This window comes from Trachinotus anak, unplaced genomic scaffold (assembly GCF_046630095.1).
Source record: "Trachinotus anak isolate AG129_WGS33_773 ecotype Australia unplaced genomic scaffold, CSIRO_AGI_Tana_v1 ptg000015l, whole genome shotgun sequence".
In the NCBI taxonomy this organism is placed as follows: Eukaryota; Metazoa; Chordata; class Actinopteri; order Carangiformes; family Carangidae; genus Trachinotus; species Trachinotus anak.
The window spans coordinates 6,981,762-6,999,722 of record NW_027273866.1 but is presented as its reverse complement, the minus strand read 5'-3'; the positions used below and the strand labels follow the sequence as shown (position 1 = coordinate 6,999,722).

Sequence of the window (17,961 nt, the reverse complement as noted above, 5' to 3'; positions counted from 1 at the left end):
CGGAAGCCGACGTGGAGCAAAAATGATCAAGTCCACGCCTTTTACACACACATTGGCTGTGTGTGAATAGAATGCATTGATTGTGTATTGGATGCACTGGTGCCTGGTAACGTTATGCTATGACATGAACGCAGTGGACCAGCAGCTGTGCTCTTGCGGGGACTGTCTCTAGATATCATTAAGCTCATGGTAGGCTCTCTAGCAGTCAATGTGCACTAATGATGCACTACTCAAACTGGCTTATTGGCGTGAAAAACAGGGCAAGCCTTCGAAATGCATGCAAAACACCACCTAACACCGACTGGAACAACAGGGGAATTGTTGTGGACACGAAGAACAACAACCCACACCCCAGTGAACAAACATCCGAGCTAACGGTCACCACCCACCTCTGGAAAAAAGGTAAGGAGCTGAATAATAAAACTGTAAAGAAGCAATCGCGTCAAATATCTGGGCCTGCGGCATATTATTCTGCTTGACTGACATTTTTTTTTTATTACATGGCAAAGCATATCCAGCCGCGTTGTTGCTTTTAACTCCGAATATTTTGAGTTTAGCGGCGGCGCTGGGGTGAAAGACAGAGAGAGACTCTCAGCCAGAGTTTCCAGTTTCCTCCTCAGGTCAGAGCGGAGGGCGAAGGCGTGCTCCGTTACCAAGGCGACGGTCAGCTAACAGGGCTGGCTAGCGGGGCTAAGCTAGCATGGGACGAGTTTAGCGTCCGCTTTGACAAGTCGAGGCGTTGAAAAAAAAAACCAACTTGTATTTTCACACTTTACATTGAAATGTACTCTCCAGATGTTATGGATAATCGACTTACATGCGGCGGCTAAAGCTCAAAGGAATGCATTGTAAGTAGTGAGTTCACGGCTGAGCAGAATGTCAAGACTTTTGAGAGTGCGTCGTTAAGGTTTCTCTCCAAAGATTTCGTGTCTTCGGTAGCTGTTTTTTTTTTTCTCCTGTTTTTAAGAGTGCTTCGTGAGACTAGATCGCAAATGATGGTTTTAACCGTAATATCTGTTATAGTCATGTTTTCTATGCAGCGTCTCTTTTCCATTTACGTTTTTTTTTCTACCATAGCTTAAACCTAGATGTTGCCGAAAATGGTGATGACTGTGACTAAAAATATGACACCTGAACACACCATTCATAACGCATGTATTGGCACACTGCAAATGTAGTGTGAAAGTGAAATACCAGAATATCACAGGTCACAGTCTTTAGTGCCGTGACTGCTGGCTGCCATTGTGACCATTAATGAAAAAGTCACAGAAAAATAATATGCAACTATTTTGATACTTCAACAATCATGTCAGTCATTTTTTCTAATAAAAACTAACATACCAATCAATTTCTAATTCCCTCTTCTCAAATAAGAGGATTTTCTGAGTTTTTTGTTTGTTTTGTTTGATTGTTTTTTTAAATCTTAAAATCTTAAATAAAACTAGAAAGTGAGTACCTTTGGATTTTGAAATGTTGGTTGGGAAAAAAGAAAAGACATTCAAAAATGTCACCTTTGGACCTTTGCTTATGATGGAAATTCTTTCCACATTTTTATTGATATTTGTACACTAAATGATAAATTGATAAATAATCAGCAAATTAACTAGTGATGAAAATAATCGTTAATTGCAGCCCTAAAAACAAAAGACTTTTAAAGTATATTTTAACCAAAAATGACTAAAGTAAAATGTAAAAAGTAAACCTGCTTCCCTGAGTCTCCTATGATAAACTGAATGTGTTTTAGGTTTTGGACTGTTGTTGGGAGAAAACATAACATTTAAATATGTCAGCTTGAGTCCAGGGGAATTCTAATGGGTATTTTTCATCATTTAATAGCCCAGAGAATTAATCAAGACAATAATTAGCAGACCAATTGATAACGAATATAATCTTCAGTTGCAGCCCTGTGTGAATGTAGAGCTTCCAGCTGTGAGTCAGAAAATCTCTATCCATATCCCAGTAAAATTATCATGGGCTTTAATGTCCAGTGGGGGTGTTCCAGTTTTTCCTGTCTCTGGAGCACAGTATTTCCTTCTAGATTATGCAGGCTTGTTTCTTTACTCACAAATTTCAACTGATATTCAATAGTAAAATGATAGAAATGCGTTTATGCAAAGATTTCCCTTCTCTTAGTCCTTGTTTTTGTTTGTAACTGTTGTGCAGGCTACAAATTAATCAAGAAAATTGGAGAGGGCACATTTTCAGAGGTGGTGAAAACTCAGAGCCTAAAAGATGGGAAGTTCTACGCATGTAAAACCATGAAGCAGACAATTAACAGGTATGTATTCAGCAACACAGTGTTCTCCGGTGCACATGCAATCAGTATAGGAAACTTGAAACTTGAGTCAGCAGCTTGACACCCTCTCCGCTTAAGTATCCTATTAGATGTCAACCGACTCTGCCTTTGACCTTGTAGTGATGAGGAAACAATGGATGTCAGTGCTTGAAATGTGAGTTGGTAGTGCAGTGGTTTTTACTAGTGCTGTCTTAAAGTGCACAGTCACTTTAAATCAGCGCAGCCATTAATCTTGATATCTGTCCACACACTGTAGCGACATGATGCTGCTGTCAAATGAAGCTGTGATGCAGAATTGCACGGCTTCAGACCAAAACTATTACACAAAATCTAAGATTAAGAAAGCATATCTGCCTAATGACTGTACAACAGAGTATTTGCACACTTGTCACATGAAATATGCAAATGTTTTCTGTTCTCTGTCATTAAGTCTGGAGCAGGCCAACAACCTGCGGGAAGTCCAGGCAATGAAGAGATTGAGCCCACATGCAAATATCATCCAGCTACATGAACTGATTTTGTGAGTATTGGAGTACTGGCTGCTATTAACTTGCTGTATTGCCTTAAGCTAGTGTGGCATGTCTCTTTACTCTAATTCAATGTTTCAGTGACAAAGAAACTGGAACTGTGTCTTTGATTTGTGAGCTGATGGAGATGAACATCTATGAGTTCATACAAGGTAAGTCTACACATATGACAGAGTAAAAGCGCATAATAAATCGTTATGAGGGATGACTGGAACTCGGAGATGTAGATGTAGTCTTTCTGTAAAGTTCTTGGATGAATTATGGGCTGTTATTGGTTCTTCATTCTTTGCAGGAAGACAAACTCCACTGCCTGACCATACAATAAAGAATTACATGTACCAGCTGTGCAAGTCACTTGAACATATGCACAGGTACTTATGAAAATATAACATATATGTTCACATGAAATTCTAAAATAAAATTCAACATCAAGTTAGCTAAGTTTTTTTTCTCCTCATCATTTTTTTTAATTTTTTTTATGACAGCTGTGGAATCTTCCATAGAGATGTGAAGCCAGAGAACATACTCATCAAAGTGAGATGCATCGTCATCATAAATCAGCTTTTTTTTAAAAAAATGGGGAAATTTGGTTTTGAGTCAAACATTTTCAAAATGATCTTGTACAATTTTCAGCAAAATGTTCTGAAGCTGGGGGACTTTGGCTCATGTCGGAGTGTGTATTCCAAGCCCCCGCACACAGAGTACATCTCCACACGCTGGTACAGAGCCCCGGAGTGCCTCCTGACTGATGGGTATTACAGCTTAAAGATGGACATTTGGAGCGCTGGTTGTGTCTTCTTTGAGATCATGAGGTATCTGCAGGGGAAGGGAACATCATTTCATCTGTTACTCTTGATTACATTAGATGATATACTTCCCAGTGTCTGCATTCACTTCCTTGTCTTTGTCATTTGACCAGTCTTGTCCACCACCACAGGTGTAAACAAACGTCAAACAAATGTTATGTAAATAGCTTTGTTGTGGCACTTAGCTTGTTGTACTGTCCACCTGTGTGTTTCAGCTTGAATCCCCTCTTCCCTGGATCAAATGAGTTGGACCAGGTTGCCAAGATCCATGGTGTGTTGGGGACGCCAGATCAAAGTCTTCTCCATAAGTTCAAGCAGTAGGTGTTCAAATATGTTGTTTTGTCAAGAGTTTTTCATCTTGTTATTGTAGCAGCACATACAAAATGTGAATATCTCATTTTTATGTACTTGGAAAAATAAGAATTCACAAGGAGTCTTCATGTCTGCCAGGTCTAGAGCAATGCATTTCAACTTCCCTCCGAAAAAAGGAACCGGTATCTCACGATTAATCCCTAACTGCCCAGCCCCGGCTCTGTCACTGCTCTATCAGATGCTTGCCTATGACCCTGATGAACGCATCACTGCAGAAACAGCACTGCGGCATACATACTTCAGGGAAATCAGGTAATGTTAAATATATATGTGCAGAATTTTACAACATTTCATTGACAGCTGGCAGCACCCAGTCATATAAGAAACACTTTGTTGTTGTTATATATTTATTATTATTATTACTATTATTATTAATAATAATAATAATAATAATATATTATTATATTAATCTTGCCTATTTTCTTCCAGGCTGGCAGAGAAAAAAGCTGACACTCACAGAGTTTCAGGAACTATGGATGGAGTAGGGGGTAGTGTAACGCACAGCTCCTTAGAGCACATCTGGCGCCCAACCAGATTTGGCAAACAGCTGAGAGGAAGACATACAAGGCAAACACCTTTAATGCGCGTAAGTTTAAACTCTACATGCCAAATTGAGCCCTGTGTTAAAGTCACCTTAAGTGAAGTGTCCAAGTCCCATGAGTGCAAAGAAATATGAACACAGGTGCTGCCATCCAATACTTTTTCCCTGTCACAGCACAACATGAAGCATGTAGCAGAGCCCCTTATCAGACGGAACGTCCCTCATTATCCCACAGAGCTGCCCAAACTCAACATGGTCGTACCAGGCCCACAGATTTCCTTCCCAGTCTCCACTATGCCTGCATTCACTGTCACTCACCGAGGCACACTGCCAGCCATCACATCGAAAAAGTGCCAGTCACAGTTGGCCAAGGTAAACAGGGAGCACTTTAATTTCTGAATCATTCAGCCATTTAGGCCTCCTAAAAGTCACATCTACCAAGGGCACTGAGGAAATTAAGTAAAACATAGCTGACAGGTTTGTTTTAAATATCAGGAGATATATCACTATGTTGTCTTAATGTAAAAGGAAGACTGTTGAGTTAATGTAGACAAACAAGTACCTTTCAAGAAGGGCTTTGAGTTGGCATTCAGCCTGCATTTCCTTTCTCTGCAGCCCCGGGATGAGTCACACCGCGCAGCTTTCAAGACCTACTACATGCCACCTCTGGATAGGAAACATGGAGGCTACTAGAAGCAAAAACACTTCGTTTGATTTAAAATCAATTTTTACTGTACTGATAAACAGATTGTTGAGAGGACAATGTTTGGATAGGCCTGATGTTGAAATCTGTAAAGCAAAGATATTTGAGAAACGAATGCAATGAAGACCACAGACTTACAATTTCTACACCAAACTGTTGAATTCTCATAGTAATGATGAAATTCATTGGGATCTCTACACAATGATATATTCTGTCATATTATGTTGGATTGAGAATGTGTAGTTTAGTTATGACCTCTGTTTTACTTGACCTAGTCAGGTTTTACACGTTTACAACTGTTGAGAAATATACTTCAATCTGAGCCTATTACACAAACTAAGCAATAAGATATTTGACAAGTTAACAGCTGTTTACCAGAAGTCACTTAAATGGTGTAACTTCATTGACAAGGAACGTGATCAGCCAACTGGTAAATAATACAGTGGCTTTAAAAAGTTGTCACACCCTTTGGACTTGTTCCAGTTGTATTATTTTACAACTTTGAATCACAGATGATTAGGTAAGCGTTTTTGATACTAATCAACAAAATACTTAAATGTCAAAGTAAAGACAGGTCTCCAAAAATGTATCTTAATTGAATGTAGCTCTAAAATACAAAATATGTGTAAGTATTCACAGAATACTCTCAGAAGTTGGAGGAAGTTCGACTTTTTCAAATACTCAACACAGCTGTGATTCAAAGTTGTAAAGCAATAAAACAGGAAAATCTCCAAGGGCTGAAGTCTTCCTGTACAAAAGTGAACAGCAAAACACATTAAGTGCTTCACAATTATTCTACGCCACAAAATTACCATTGGAGAAGTAATTTAAAGGCACATTTCACGGCCCAACTGTAAATCAAATGAACAGCCCCACATGGACTACAAAACACACAATTGGAGCAATTCATGATAAAGACATCTTTCCTTTTAGATCAATTATGTATGTGAAAACAACTGTATTTATATGGTCACAGACTGCAAATTGGGCCTTTAAAAGTCCCAAATAATTTTTTTTATTGCTATGTTAGGAATGTAGCTTGACAAGTGTCCTCATGCCCCTTCATTTAAAGCATTGTGGCTTAAAAAACATACTATTTCATATAGAGCTGTGAGCTCATTAAAATTGACTGTGATTCAATCTGCACTTTATGGTGCTGCTTATTGTGATGCATATCAGAGTAAAAAAAGTTGTCAAGTATCATTTGTTTGCTGTTGTCATTAATGTGTACTACAAATACTTGAATGTTTTACATGTCTGCACAAAATATGGATTTCCTATGGACCGTGTCCTTAAAAACTGAATTGAATTGAAACTCCTGACACAAAATGTTAACAAATTTATAAGGATTTCTTAAATAAATAATAAAAGTGGGAAATGTAAAATGTTCAAAATATAATTGCCTGTCCAGCTTCCTGCCTCGTGTAGGGGCTAATTGAACTCTTGGCATCAACAATGATTGGTTATCACAGAAATGAAGTACATGAATATTGCAGTAGTGTCAAATGGAAAAGATGCCTCCATATCTGAAATCTTTCATGTGGCTTTAGTTAAAATTCTTCAGAGAAAGTTGAGGCCATATCAAGTTCCGTGGTTTCTTCTCAAAATATTTCCTATGACTGAGGCACAGAGAAAGCCTGTACCAAGTTGAGGAGAGTCTTTTGAGATTCAACGCTGTAAGATTTCCTGAGCTTCAAAGATTCCTATACTTGACAGCTCATTCCCTGCAACTACGGCATTTTTATGACAACGTAAGCAATTTTCACACTAGAGAAATTACAGCTTTGTTATGTAAATACAGTACATGTGGGTGCACAAAAAAAGATAACAGTAAACGGTGTATTCAAGATTATTTTAATATTATTAATATGTATACTTTAGGCTTTAGAAATATAACTATCAATGACAAAACTTCCACTGGAGTAATGGTAGTTTGCTTAGGCCCCCATCAGATCAATTAATTACAATATACACATTATGATACAGAGCAGATTTGAATCTGAAATAATATTAAAATAAATGCTCAATAGATAAAAGTTTGAATAGTTTTTTTTTTTTTATCATTTTCTTCACCTACTGTATTAGCCATCTGTGAGTTCTGAGCACACCCAAAAATGTAAAGCCATTTTCTTCTAATAAACTAATTTAAGTGCAAACAATTTTTTTTTCTTTAAAAAGACTATGATTGCAGCATCAAGCTTTATAGTTTCAGATTTCAAGACTGAGGATGTTAAAGCCAAGTGTAACAAGGCAGTCCTCAGCCCTCTTTTTTTGTTCCATTAGAGTAGTTATAAAAACAAACAAACAAAATAACTAACAAAATCAGTGCAAAGTCGTCAATGGGGAGATTCTACTCAAGAAAAGACAGAAGTGGAGGGCGAATGTGGATGGAAGCAAAATTTTCAGATGCTCACGCACTTGGTCATAAAAGGATAGTTCACGCAAAATTCATGTTGTAGTCAGTAATCCTGAGCCACGACTGGGCCACATCACAAGGTTAAAGAAAAGGGGTACACAGATTATGAAAATTAAATGAACTATCCATTTAATCTCAAGCCACAGTTGTCTGGTTTGCATCTAACAAAGCCAAGCCTTAATTCCAGAGGGGACAACAGTCTGATGAGATTTGACATGAAAGAAAGATTTTTTAAAAATCTAAAATGTGTTAAAACTCCAGGGGACAATAGTACATTAGCGTAATAGTCCACAAATGCACCACACCTTTTCTTGCTTCATTCCTCCTCTAGGTCAAGTGAGTGACAAACAAAAAACAAAAGAAAAGCCATAAACAAAATCGGGAGGGAGGAGGGGTATAAAAGAAAAGGAAAACTTGCAATGCTTGCAGGGTGAAGAGCAGCATCAGACTCTGGGTTGCAGGGTTCTTTAGCAGCAGAAATATTGTGGCTATACTACTGTTCCACTGGGAGAGCTGGCTTGGTTTTGGGATGACAATAAACCCTGGAAAAAGGAAAACAAGGAGATTTGCATTGGGAAAGTTCACATACTGTAGCAAAAAAAAAATCAAGCAACAAATAGCTCATTAAAAATTAGCCTCTAGCGTCCTCTTTCCATGTCCCGGTTCCCTGCCCTCAATTAAAAGGCTGTGCACAGCAGTTGAAGTGGATGCTGAGTGTACAGTGTGAGACTAATGTTGTCTTTGAGAGGTTTGCTTGATCAAGGCACTTCTACTGTACATGACCAGATCACGGACTTCTTTTTCCACAGGACTTTTTCAGCCTCCTTATCTGACTTTCGAGGGTAAACTAACTCTGTTATGCTTTTATTGCCTTTCTCCTATTATGCACTTAATCCTTAACCCTGTGAAATAAGGTCTGTTCAAACTCATTCCTATTATCAAATACTCTTCATGCCTTCCCCGCAACTGACCTCTACCAATGCATCTTATAGTCCACCACTTGTTTATCTGTGAAGTGGTTTGTATAAATCATAACTTATTTCTACTGCCCCAAGCTGAGTATTCAATTATTTTGGCATCATATTTGTTCCATTAGAAGTAATACTTTGGTAAGGCTATCCCACAAATCACCCATCATGACTCATAGAGGATAGTAGTCCCACATATTTGACAAAAAGTAAAAGCAGTCAAATGTCTGCACTGCAAAGATTGAACTGTACACCTCAATATCATGATTCTGTTTGTGTTCTCATTTTTCGTTTTAGAGACTTTTGCTGAATGCCGCAAGCCACTGTTAATGTCCAACTCTGGTTAAAAGTAACGGTCTCACTGGATTAACTAGCCTTCAAACTCTGGTTATGTTCAAAATGCAGACTGTTAATGTGCCTCGTTCTGGCAAAAGCTCTCAAAACACAGAAAAAGCAAAGTATACAAGGGTGTATATACATATTAAGCTGTAAGCATGTGAGAGACTGCAGAGATTCTTCGGGCAATGTGGCCATTTGCATAAAAGCTGAAACGAGAGAGTGTATGCAGATGACTTCTTGGCTATGCTGCTATGCATTGTGGAATGATTATGATGAACCAATGAAAACACTTCATATGGATTAACATCCCCCCCCTTCCCCTCACAGGTCTACACAGGAAATCCTCCTTGTCAGAATGTATTATATAACCAGACTGTATTTTTGTCATTGCATTGGTTATATTTGAAACTTAAGCATAATAGGTCTTTCATTGTAAAGCAGATGTACATTAAACAAAGTCTGATATCTTATTTGCCTGCCTGCAGAGACTGACATTCTGACTATAAAAGCTAAAAATGTTATTCCAAATGTCCATAGGTTATTTTAAGCTTTCAGAACATGTCTTGATTTTTAGTTACAGCCCACCAACTGATTTTAGGACAGCTAAAGACTGACAAACATTATCACTTCTTATTCACCCACATTTCCTACATTAAAAAGAACTTACCACTTTGCCTGGCCTCGCCCATGTGCAAATAAATCCCTCCTGACAAGCAGTCACTAAACAGTCCTCTAAAAATATGAGTACAGTCAGTCTCTCGTGTGCTATCTTTTTACAGATGAGAGGCTCAAGGAGGGGCACATCCTCCATGCGCGGACACAGCAGAGTGCCCAGAGTCTTAGCAGGGTCTGCTTTGGTTTTTGTCAGCAGGTTGAGCTTGTCGCTGCTCTTACTGCTGATGTGACCCATGCTGTGGTTGCGTTTGTGGTCCTTCTCGTGGTGGCGCTCCTTCCTATCATGGAGTGACAATGTGGCGAACTTACTCACACCTGTAGCGATGGCACTGTCCATAATTCCACTGCCGATTCCACCACCGCTGCCAGCCTTGTTGGTATTGTTTGCCGTTGTTGTGGTACCGGCTGAATGGGGTAGGCTGTTGGAGCGTGGTAATGTAGTAGAAAGGGAGTTAATGCCTGGAGTATTGGCACCACTGTTGTTTCCGTTAGTAGTGTTACTAGAGGTGTTAGTGATTATTGTAGCACCCGCAGGGGGGCTCGTAGCATTCATCACATTAGTGTGCGTCCGTGTCCGTGAGAGTGGAAGATGTGGGAAAAGGATATCCTCAGTGAGGTCCCATAGGCACAGTTGAGTGTCCTGGCCTACTGAGCCAAACCGGTATGTCACACTAACAGGCCGGCTGTCCGTGGAGTTGCGCTTGGAGAGTCGGGACTGTGTACTGTTGGCCCGGTCTCGTCCAAAATGGATCATCTGATCCTGGAAGTCCTCATCGCTGCCACTGAACTCCATCGGGTCATTCTCTTCTACGCTGGTGGTGTAATGATCAAATGCCACCACACTCACCCATGATTTGTGCCCATGACCTCGGGCGATGACTCTGCAGTCCAAGAAGGACCACACGGTCACTAGATCGTCCTCTCCACCAGCAACTATGTACTTTCCATCAGGGCTCCAGCACACACACAACAAGCCACCAAAGTAGCTCTTCATGGTGCCATGAAGCTCAACAGCATCAAAGTTGAACACCCGAAGGAAACCGTCTTGGCTTACACAGGCTAGGAATTTCCCATCTGGAGAGAAGGCAAACTCATTCAGAGCCCCCTCACCCACTGTCCATTTAAGCAGAGGATTCCGTGTGGATTTACTCTTACAAGTGTGTACAGAGTAGTTCTCTCCCTGTTTGAGCAGCTGGTAATGTGGTGCTGTGGTGCCACATGTATGCTCCACGTTGTACAGGTACATATTCCCACTGGCATGAGAGACCAGAAACAGGCTCTCAGAGCCTGGCACCCATTTCACGCATGTTACTCTGGACTTGTCTATTAGTCTCTGTCAGGAAAGAAGGAGGGTTGAGGTTTGAGAGGCAGACAGGGAGGAAGAGAGTGGAGGGAGAAAGAGGGTGGGGACAATGTCAGTGCATTATCATCAGGAAATACTTAAGATTTCGCCTAGAATGCTCCATTAAAGTCTTAGGCCACTTAGTGATATTTGGTTTAAATGTGCTGGGCAGGGAAAAGACAAAAAGTAGCATAAAGTACAAGACAGGGTATGGGAAATCCTTTGAACACACAGAACCTTTGGTCATTCAAATGCTTTAAATCATCTACATAAGAAGGTGGAAGAGTTTACTGCAAGGATATGGAAAATATGACATTACAGTTTAGGAGAAGTACTAAAACTGTATTTTAGACCTTGTATGAAGGATCAATTTATACAATGCAATCCGTTTGTGGAATCAGGTGAGATGGAACAAAAATAAATAACCTTTTACTTGCAATGGTAGAAATAATATGCAGATATCTGTCAGACAACAAGGCTTTACTTAAACAGTTCTACAATAATCAATTTGGTGAAGAATTACATGTGAAAATTCACCGCCTCCCCTAATTTTCTCCTTTACCGACCAGCACATGCAAAACTCTTCTAATCTACCATCTGTCGTTCAGAGACCTACCTCCTCATTGAAGAGCTTGCTTGTCTCCTTCTTGATGGGGTCAATGAGCTGTACCTGTCCTGCAGAGAAACCCACCAGCAAGGACACGCTCTCTGCCGTAGCTGTGAGGTGGTTGAAGTCATGACAGGTGGGCTGCGTTCCCTTGTAGATGCGCTTGTCTATGGGCTTGCTCAGGTCAGCGGCCTGACAAGAGAATGCACAGACACACATGAGGTGAGTGCAATCACTTTTGAATATGTAAAGAGGGTTTGTGTACTTTGTTGCATGACAACAGCTATTGTTGGTCAAACTGTCAGCTATAAACTATTGAAGCTGACTGTGCAGTGATTTTTTTCCCTGTGCTTTATCTCAAACACACTGACACTCAATGTAGAGGAGCTAATATGACAATGTTAATTCCACTGATAAAGAAGAGGACCTTGTTAGATCAAGTGTCATGTAACCAAAGTGAACAAGAAGTGACATCTGAACTCAAAATAACACAATGTGATTTTTAGCTGCATATCAAATAGCTGACAGTTGCTGAGCAAAAATGAAGAACTTAAGTATAGAGGTATGCCTTTGCTCTGTCTATGGGTAGATGCTTACCATCATACTGTATGATGTACAGCTTCCTCTTTTATGTCACAGAAACAGTATTTTACAGCTGTGAACAAGACATCCTGAGCATATACTCCATTGTAAATGATTTATAGTTTACACTAGTAGCAGAATGGAAAATTCTTTGAGTATAAGATGATGACTCAGTGGTTCCTCCAGTACTAGTAGATGTGACATTGAGTTGTTAATGTCCTGTCTCAGAGACAAAATGTCAAACCAAGTCTTAAAAGCAGTTTAAATCAAGAGTCCAGTCAAAGACATAGTGCTTATGCTTCGCAATAGCATACATTGTATTAGTCATTGTTATGGTGATTGATATTACCAGCAAAACTGAAAAATAATAAAGTAGTAAATAATAAGCTTATGTCAATATTGGTAAGGAGTGAGGTTATGGGTATAAAACACATAAGAAATAATAAGGTTATCATGAGCTGCTAGATTTGTCAACTGCTGACATAGGAAAGTCTCCAAACTTACTAGAGAAATTCAATTGCCAATCATTTTCAGTTGTATCTTATCAATGGTATGATGTATTGTGAATATAATCTTGTGATGTAATATTGACACACTGAAAGCAAATATCAGTCTTTCTCAGCCATGTTGCTAATGTGCTTGTACTGTTTTTTACTTGCCATTTTCTGTTAAACTTACATTGTGAGGATTAACAAGCCTAAAATTCCTACTAGTTTTGTTTTTTTTTTTTACTATATATTCTGTGCTGCAATGGCTCCATTTTGCGGCAGTTTAGCCAGTGTACTGCTGACTTACACCTGAATGATCACACACGACAAGGATATGTTTCTGTGTGAGTATGTAAAAGGTTATGTCACATTACTTCAAGTTAGCAGTCAGCTGCTTCCAGTCATACTGTGATGTCCAGTCAGCTGAAACCACGTTAGGACTTACGTGTTAGTGACTCAACATCTACACAGAAAGATACTGTTCAAGAATAGGTCCTTCATTGACGGTTATACCTACTTAGAGAGTATTTTCCTACAAGCAAAGCAAGTCAGCTTAGGTCGTAGCTTTTGTCCAGACACATCCACACTAAAAGAACTGAGCGCCTGAGTACATTAAAGGATGACGGCGACAGTTAGCTTGCTAGCCGGACGACCGCTCATACACTGAATCGCAATCGTTGCGATGTGTCGACACCTGTCCGTCAAAAGGCGTTGACAGGTGTTGTGGGTGGTACCGTACAACTGGCACTATGAACCGTTACAGCAACAATTTCAGCCCTGACAACTTAATCAAATCACAAGGGTAACTTTGCCCTGACGATCGTAACCCAGCCTTACGGAAACTGACCATACTGCAAAACGAAAACAGTGTGACGGACTAGGGACGGAACTTAGCCCCTGGCCTTGGTGTAGCTGCTGACTTGCTAACGTTAGCCAGTCGCGTTGGCTAGCTAGCTAACTAGTGGGCTTGCTTCATCATAGCTCCAAGCTAACTAGCTGCCAGCTAATTTGAAAGTCAAGCACCTGCCAGAGTAATTTAATACGGCCACCACAAGCCCGCAGCTCGGCTACAGCTCAAACAGCAGTGATGTATTGAAACATGCCGTAGCACGAATTTCCGTTGACATTAGCCCCGTTAGCACGCTACCTTTCTAACGCCTTTGTAGATGTAGAAGTAGAGCTCACGGCCCACATTGAAACAGATCCTGTCGCCGTTGCCCGACTGGTCGTTGACGTTCACGAAGGAGACCTTGACGGGGTTGGAGCCCTGCGAGTTGAAAGGCACCCTGTTGGGACGGCTGTATTCGGAGTGAGTGAGGAGTTTGTAGACGCCTTCCCGAGTAGTGAACTGAGTTTTAATTTCGTTCATCTCCTTCCCTCCTCCCTCCGCCGCCATCTTTGAAATTAACATTCATCCCTTTCCCCCAGGCCGGATCTTACGCACGGAGGGGAGCGGGCCACGGAGCGGGCATTCCTACTCTCCCATTCCCCCCAACGGTTTACCGGGGAACTGGTGGAGGGTACGGACTGCAGCTGCTTTACTATAAGTTGTCACAGCTTTATATATTGTGACAACTTAAACTCAAACGTTATAGCATTATTTATTTTTAACCACATAGCACAAATAGCTCAGTACAACAAGATAACTTCTCTTATATTTTACATCGATGGTGTGGTTGATAAATCCTTAGAGCTTTCGCTGCTTGTAACGATTTTAAAAAACTCTTTTACTGGCTTAACAAAATGTATATATAAAATAGCCTTGGGTTAAGTGATAGTAAGGCTGATTTACTGCGACATGAAGCAACATTTTGGAGAAACAAGGCTGTCACCTAGAAGCAACGAGGCTAATAAGAATTTTATTTTGAAAACAAAAATATCACCGGACGTGTTATTTTGTTAAAATGCCGAAAGGAGCAAACTCATGGCGTGTGGTTTAAACTCGTGTCATCGCCGTTTATCGTGCTCACGCATCACATGCACCTGCAGCCCTGGTGGTTAATTGACCTGCCCGAGCGCACAGCGGCGAAATTATTTCAGCATTTCATTTATCGCGGTCCAGAGAAGTTACAGGCGCCATCTCTCATGGCATGTAGAAGGAGACGACAGCGCTCACTTCCAGGTAGGTGTGAGTGTTTCTCATTGAAACGTGTGTAACTTGGGCTGGAAGATTGATCATGTATTTTCTTGGTATTTTTTTTTTTTCTACTGGGTGGCTTAACACCTTCCTAATATTAATTCACACATAATATTTTGCAAGCAACTAATCCAGATGCATGTTGTTTGTATTGTTGAGTGTGTTTAGATTATTGCACTACAAGTTTGTGTTTTATTTTCTCCTTTTTAGGTCACAATGAGAGACATGTACCTAATAACGTGGACCAACTTGCTTTCAAATACATGGTGAGATTAGTTAAGCACATTATGATCAGGTCTCTTAGTACCTATAGCTTCTCCCTTGCTTTGACATATTAATGTGGACTTGAGTGACCGGTGTTTTCTGTCAGGAGATGTGTAAAGTGGAGTCCAGCACTGATAGTGACTCAGAAATCAGTCCAAGATGGTCGGACACCAGCACTATGGTAATGAACCTTGCACACACAATGACACAATAAGCACAAGTGGACATGGGACAATGTATGTGTATAAAGTCTATGTACATTTTATGTGGCTTCAAACGAAGTTAATCACTGTTCCAGATACAGGACATTTTCCATTATGTGTCTCCACAAATTTGGTTTCGAAATAGGATCAAACTATTTTTTTTTCCCCCCAGAAACTGGCCCATTATCTGAGTTCCAGCATGCACTGACCTCCTTAATTTAAAAATGAGTTATTGTCTTATCGATGTAAAAATCACTGAATCCATAATTGAACAGGGATGTGCAAGCAGTGCACCAGACCGTGGGACATTACGTCGGACACTGCCACTGAAGCCTGCAGCCAGGCATGGTTGTTATTCTTTGGTGAGCATACTGCTTTCACTAATTCATCCATTTTAGGCGCAAAAGTATCCTGCTGTGTGAATGAATGAATAAATATGTGCTTATAATTTTAGTTTCTGGACCCATATGATGGGAGCTCTGAGGATTCAGAAGAGTCAAACACTGATGCTGGTGTCTCCAGGCGAACAAGGCAGCAGGGACAAGGAGGAGGCGGAGGATGTCGCTTTTCAGGCCGGACCAGAAGATTCATCCTTCATCACCCTGCTTCTGTTGCCCTCAGAGAAGTGATGAAAAATGGGATGAGAGATCCTGTAACAGAGCAGCAGCATCTTTTGGATGTCCAGATGAAATGTGGGAGTGACTCTGAGCTGTGGGTCTGTGAGTTTGACACTCTGCCCTCCCACAGCGACAAGGACAGTTGTAGAGATCTTCCCACAGAAACGGCAAGCGATCCAACAACGCACGCCCAAACCATGGACATGGAATTTCAACTTGATGATTCAGGCTTGCATGCCACGAGATCCTCCACACCTCACACACCTGGACCTCTCACCCCAGTGGGAGGGAGCCCATCCTGGATGCTGGATAGCTCTTCTGAGAGATCCCACAGCCCCTGTAACCTCAGATCGCTTAACAAGAGAAAGATGGGGCTCCCGGGAACAGAAGCGGTGGAAGTGGGTCAAAGAAAGAGGCAGTGTGTCGTCGACATTGAGGACAAAGAAGAGGCTGGGGACTTTGCATCTGAACCATGTTAAAGGCGACTGAAGAACTGCAGTCATATTAAATGCCTTAAATGAATTAAGGTGGAATGAAATACTGTAAAAAAGTTACTTTATGCACTTTGGTTTATTTCTCTACCTCCAGTAATTTTGAATGTCTCACAGGTGTCACACATTGTGCTGATTGACTTTTTGTGATTTTTGTTTTGTTGGGAGGAATTACCATAGTAACCTGGGTCCCATGGTGACCAAAGTACAACCTATGCACTGGCAATGAAGAAACTGCACATTTTCCCAATAAAAGTGAAACCATATTAAAAAAAACACACACAATACAGCTTTTTTTGGTTTCAGATTGCTAAATGTGTATCTAGCACTGCACTGGATACAAGAGTTTGAGCACCTCCTGATTTTAATATAGAATTCAGTAACTATAACTTACTTGCATTTAATTAATAGGTGCCCCTTTAAAATCTATTTTTTTTGTTAAAATGATGGGCTGTTTAAATGTAGGCTACTTTGTACAAACTGATCTAAATGAGGAAAAAAATAAAGTTTTATGTTTATGTTAAAGTCACTATGTAGCTTTGGCTTTATGTTTGGGTTTGTCTTAATGGAATATAAATCTTTAATGTCAGTTGTCATGCAGACTGTGGTGCTGTAGATTTCACATGGCCTATACATAGTGTGAATTCCTCTTCAAAATCAATACAGTGTCTACATTATAAAACTGGGACAAATTAAAAATGCACAACTAACTTAATTTTCTACAGTCTTAAAGAAAATACAAATGTCAGTGGTGTCATGGTTTTTCCATGTTTGCTCCAGACAGGACTTTAAACCTTATATCTGCTCACAAGTCTTGGGATACTTCCTCAATAGCTTGCAGTTATTTAGTTTCATGTCTCCTCATAATAATGTTTAAAGTTTATCCCTCTAGCCAGCAGGTGGCAACAACACATTGAAAATAAAACATTTTTACATTATTTTGCCTCAGCATGGAGCCTTAAGAGTGTTTGCACAGAGGTTTGGATAATAAGCTGATAAAAGCTATGATCACCATGAAGACAGTGACAAACAGGGACTACTACCACGTGAAATCTCCTTGACTCATTCTCTGGTCTTGACTGTGGCCAAAGGTTCACTTTGAGTCAGTCTGAAACAAACCACCTCATCTGCAAATTTATACAAAAGTCATTCGGTATATTCTCGGCAATACTTTTCAGTGGGAGTGGGATTCCTCTCAGAGAAGTTTCTTAAGCAGTGACAATGTATTCTCGGCAAAATGGTTAAAGACATTTCAATTAGGACAGTTTCCTTGTCCATCATGTAAGTTTCATCATGCATAAAAACTACTAACATTATCCACTCCTCTTTGATCAGGTCAGTAAATTTTTTATTGATTTTATTTTTTTTATTATTATTTAAGAAGTCCCTGGTAGTAACATTGAGTGTTTGAGGATATGGATATAGCACCAAAAGTAGAGGAGACCTAAAATGAAGTCTGACATTCAGGTAATAAGTATATTTAGTGTGGTTGACCTCTGAGAGGTATGCAAAACTAATCTCCCCCAAATTTTACTTTAATCTTAATTAAAAAGGGACAGTAAATACCATGTATGATACTGACTTTAA

At 40.1% G+C, this 17,961-nt stretch overlaps 3 protein-coding genes across 8 annotated transcripts; 2 read left to right on the top strand and 1 right to left on the bottom strand.

Annotated features, from left to right (window-relative positions):
- The first annotated feature begins 54 nt into the window (after window positions 1-54).
- On the top strand, window positions 55-6,445 carry LOC139632688 (MAPK/MAK/MRK overlapping kinase-like). Of its 5 annotated transcripts, none has more exons than XM_071497799.1 (12): window positions 55-402; window positions 2,164-2,278; window positions 2,727-2,816; window positions 2,905-2,975; window positions 3,116-3,194; window positions 3,309-3,357; window positions 3,457-3,635; window positions 3,845-3,946; window positions 4,080-4,253; window positions 4,431-4,587; window positions 4,717-4,914; window positions 5,158-6,445. In XM_071497799.1, the coding sequence occupies exons 1-12, from the start codon at window positions 219-221 to the stop codon at window positions 5,233-5,235; spliced, it is 1,476 nt and encodes a 491-aa protein (XP_071353900.1). In that variant the 5' UTR covers window positions 55-218; the 3' UTR covers window positions 5,236-6,445. The 5 variants fall into 5 exon arrangements, with proteins under 5 accessions (XP_071353900.1, XP_071353899.1, XP_071353903.1 ...); XM_071497798.1 differs by having other exon boundaries at window positions 73-402; window positions 4,778-4,914; XM_071497800.1 differs by lacking the exon at window positions 55-402 and adding an exon at window positions 453-848 and having other exon boundaries at window positions 4,778-4,914.
- A 640-nt stretch (window positions 6,446-7,085) lies between these two features.
- On the bottom strand, window positions 7,086-14,085 carry wdr20a (WD repeat domain 20a). Its single transcript, XM_071497795.1, has 4 exons — window positions 13,810-14,085; window positions 11,602-11,784; window positions 9,636-10,976; window positions 7,086-8,203 (listed from the first exon to the last, which is right to left on the bottom strand). The coding sequence occupies exons 1-4, from the start codon at window positions 14,071-14,073 to the stop codon at window positions 8,150-8,152; spliced, it is 1,842 nt and encodes a 613-aa protein (XP_071353896.1). The 5' UTR covers window positions 14,074-14,085; the 3' UTR covers window positions 7,086-8,149.
- Window positions 14,075-16,899, top strand: LOC139632692 (uncharacterized). Of its 2 annotated transcripts, none has more exons than XM_071497808.1 (5): window positions 14,075-14,784; window positions 15,010-15,065; window positions 15,173-15,244; window positions 15,542-15,628; window positions 15,721-16,899. In XM_071497808.1, the coding sequence occupies exons 1-5, from the start codon at window positions 14,640-14,642 to the stop codon at window positions 16,360-16,362; spliced, it is 1,002 nt and encodes a 333-aa protein (XP_071353909.1). In that variant the 5' UTR covers window positions 14,075-14,639; the 3' UTR covers window positions 16,363-16,899. The 2 variants fall into 2 exon arrangements, with proteins under 2 accessions (XP_071353909.1, XP_071353908.1); XM_071497807.1 differs by having other exon boundaries at window positions 15,170-15,244.
- The last annotated feature ends 1,062 nt before the right edge of the window (window positions 16,900-17,961 follow it).

Excerpts from the sequence above, each read along its gene's own strand:
- wdr20a (XM_071497795.1), bottom strand. The coding sequence starts at position 14,073 with ATGTTAATTTCAAAGATGGCGGCGGAGGGAGGAGGGAAGGAGATGAAC. Across the intron at positions 10,977-11,601 it reads GCAAGCTCTTCAATGAGGAG|AGACTAATAGACAAGTCCAG; the intron begins GTAGGTCTCTGA and ends CTTTCCTGACAG. Across the intron at positions 8,204-9,635 it reads GGGCGAGGCCAGGCAAAGTG|GGTTTATTGTCATCCCAAAA; the intron begins GTAAGTTCTTTT and ends TCCTTTTTCCAG.
- LOC139632692 (XM_071497807.1), top strand. The coding sequence starts at position 14,640 with ATGCACCTGCAGCCCTGGTGGTTAATTGACCTGCCCGAGCGCACAGCG. Across the intron at positions 14,785-15,009 it reads ACGACAGCGCTCACTTCCAG|GTCACAATGAGAGACATGTA; the intron begins GTAGGTGTGAGT and ends TCTCCTTTTTAG. Across the intron at positions 15,245-15,541 it reads GGTCGGACACCAGCACTATG|GGATGTGCAAGCAGTGCACC; the intron begins GTAATGAACCTT and ends ATAATTGAACAG.
- LOC139632688 (XM_071497798.1), top strand. The coding sequence starts at position 219 with ATGATGCACTACTCAAACTGGCTTATTGGCGTGAAAAACAGGGCAAGC. Across the intron at positions 3,195-3,308 it reads TCACTTGAACATATGCACAG|CTGTGGAATCTTCCATAGAG; the intron begins GTACTTATGAAA and ends TTTTTATGACAG. Across the intron at positions 4,915-5,157 it reads GCCAGTCACAGTTGGCCAAG|CCCCGGGATGAGTCACACCG; the intron begins GTAAACAGGGAG and ends CTTTCTCTGCAG.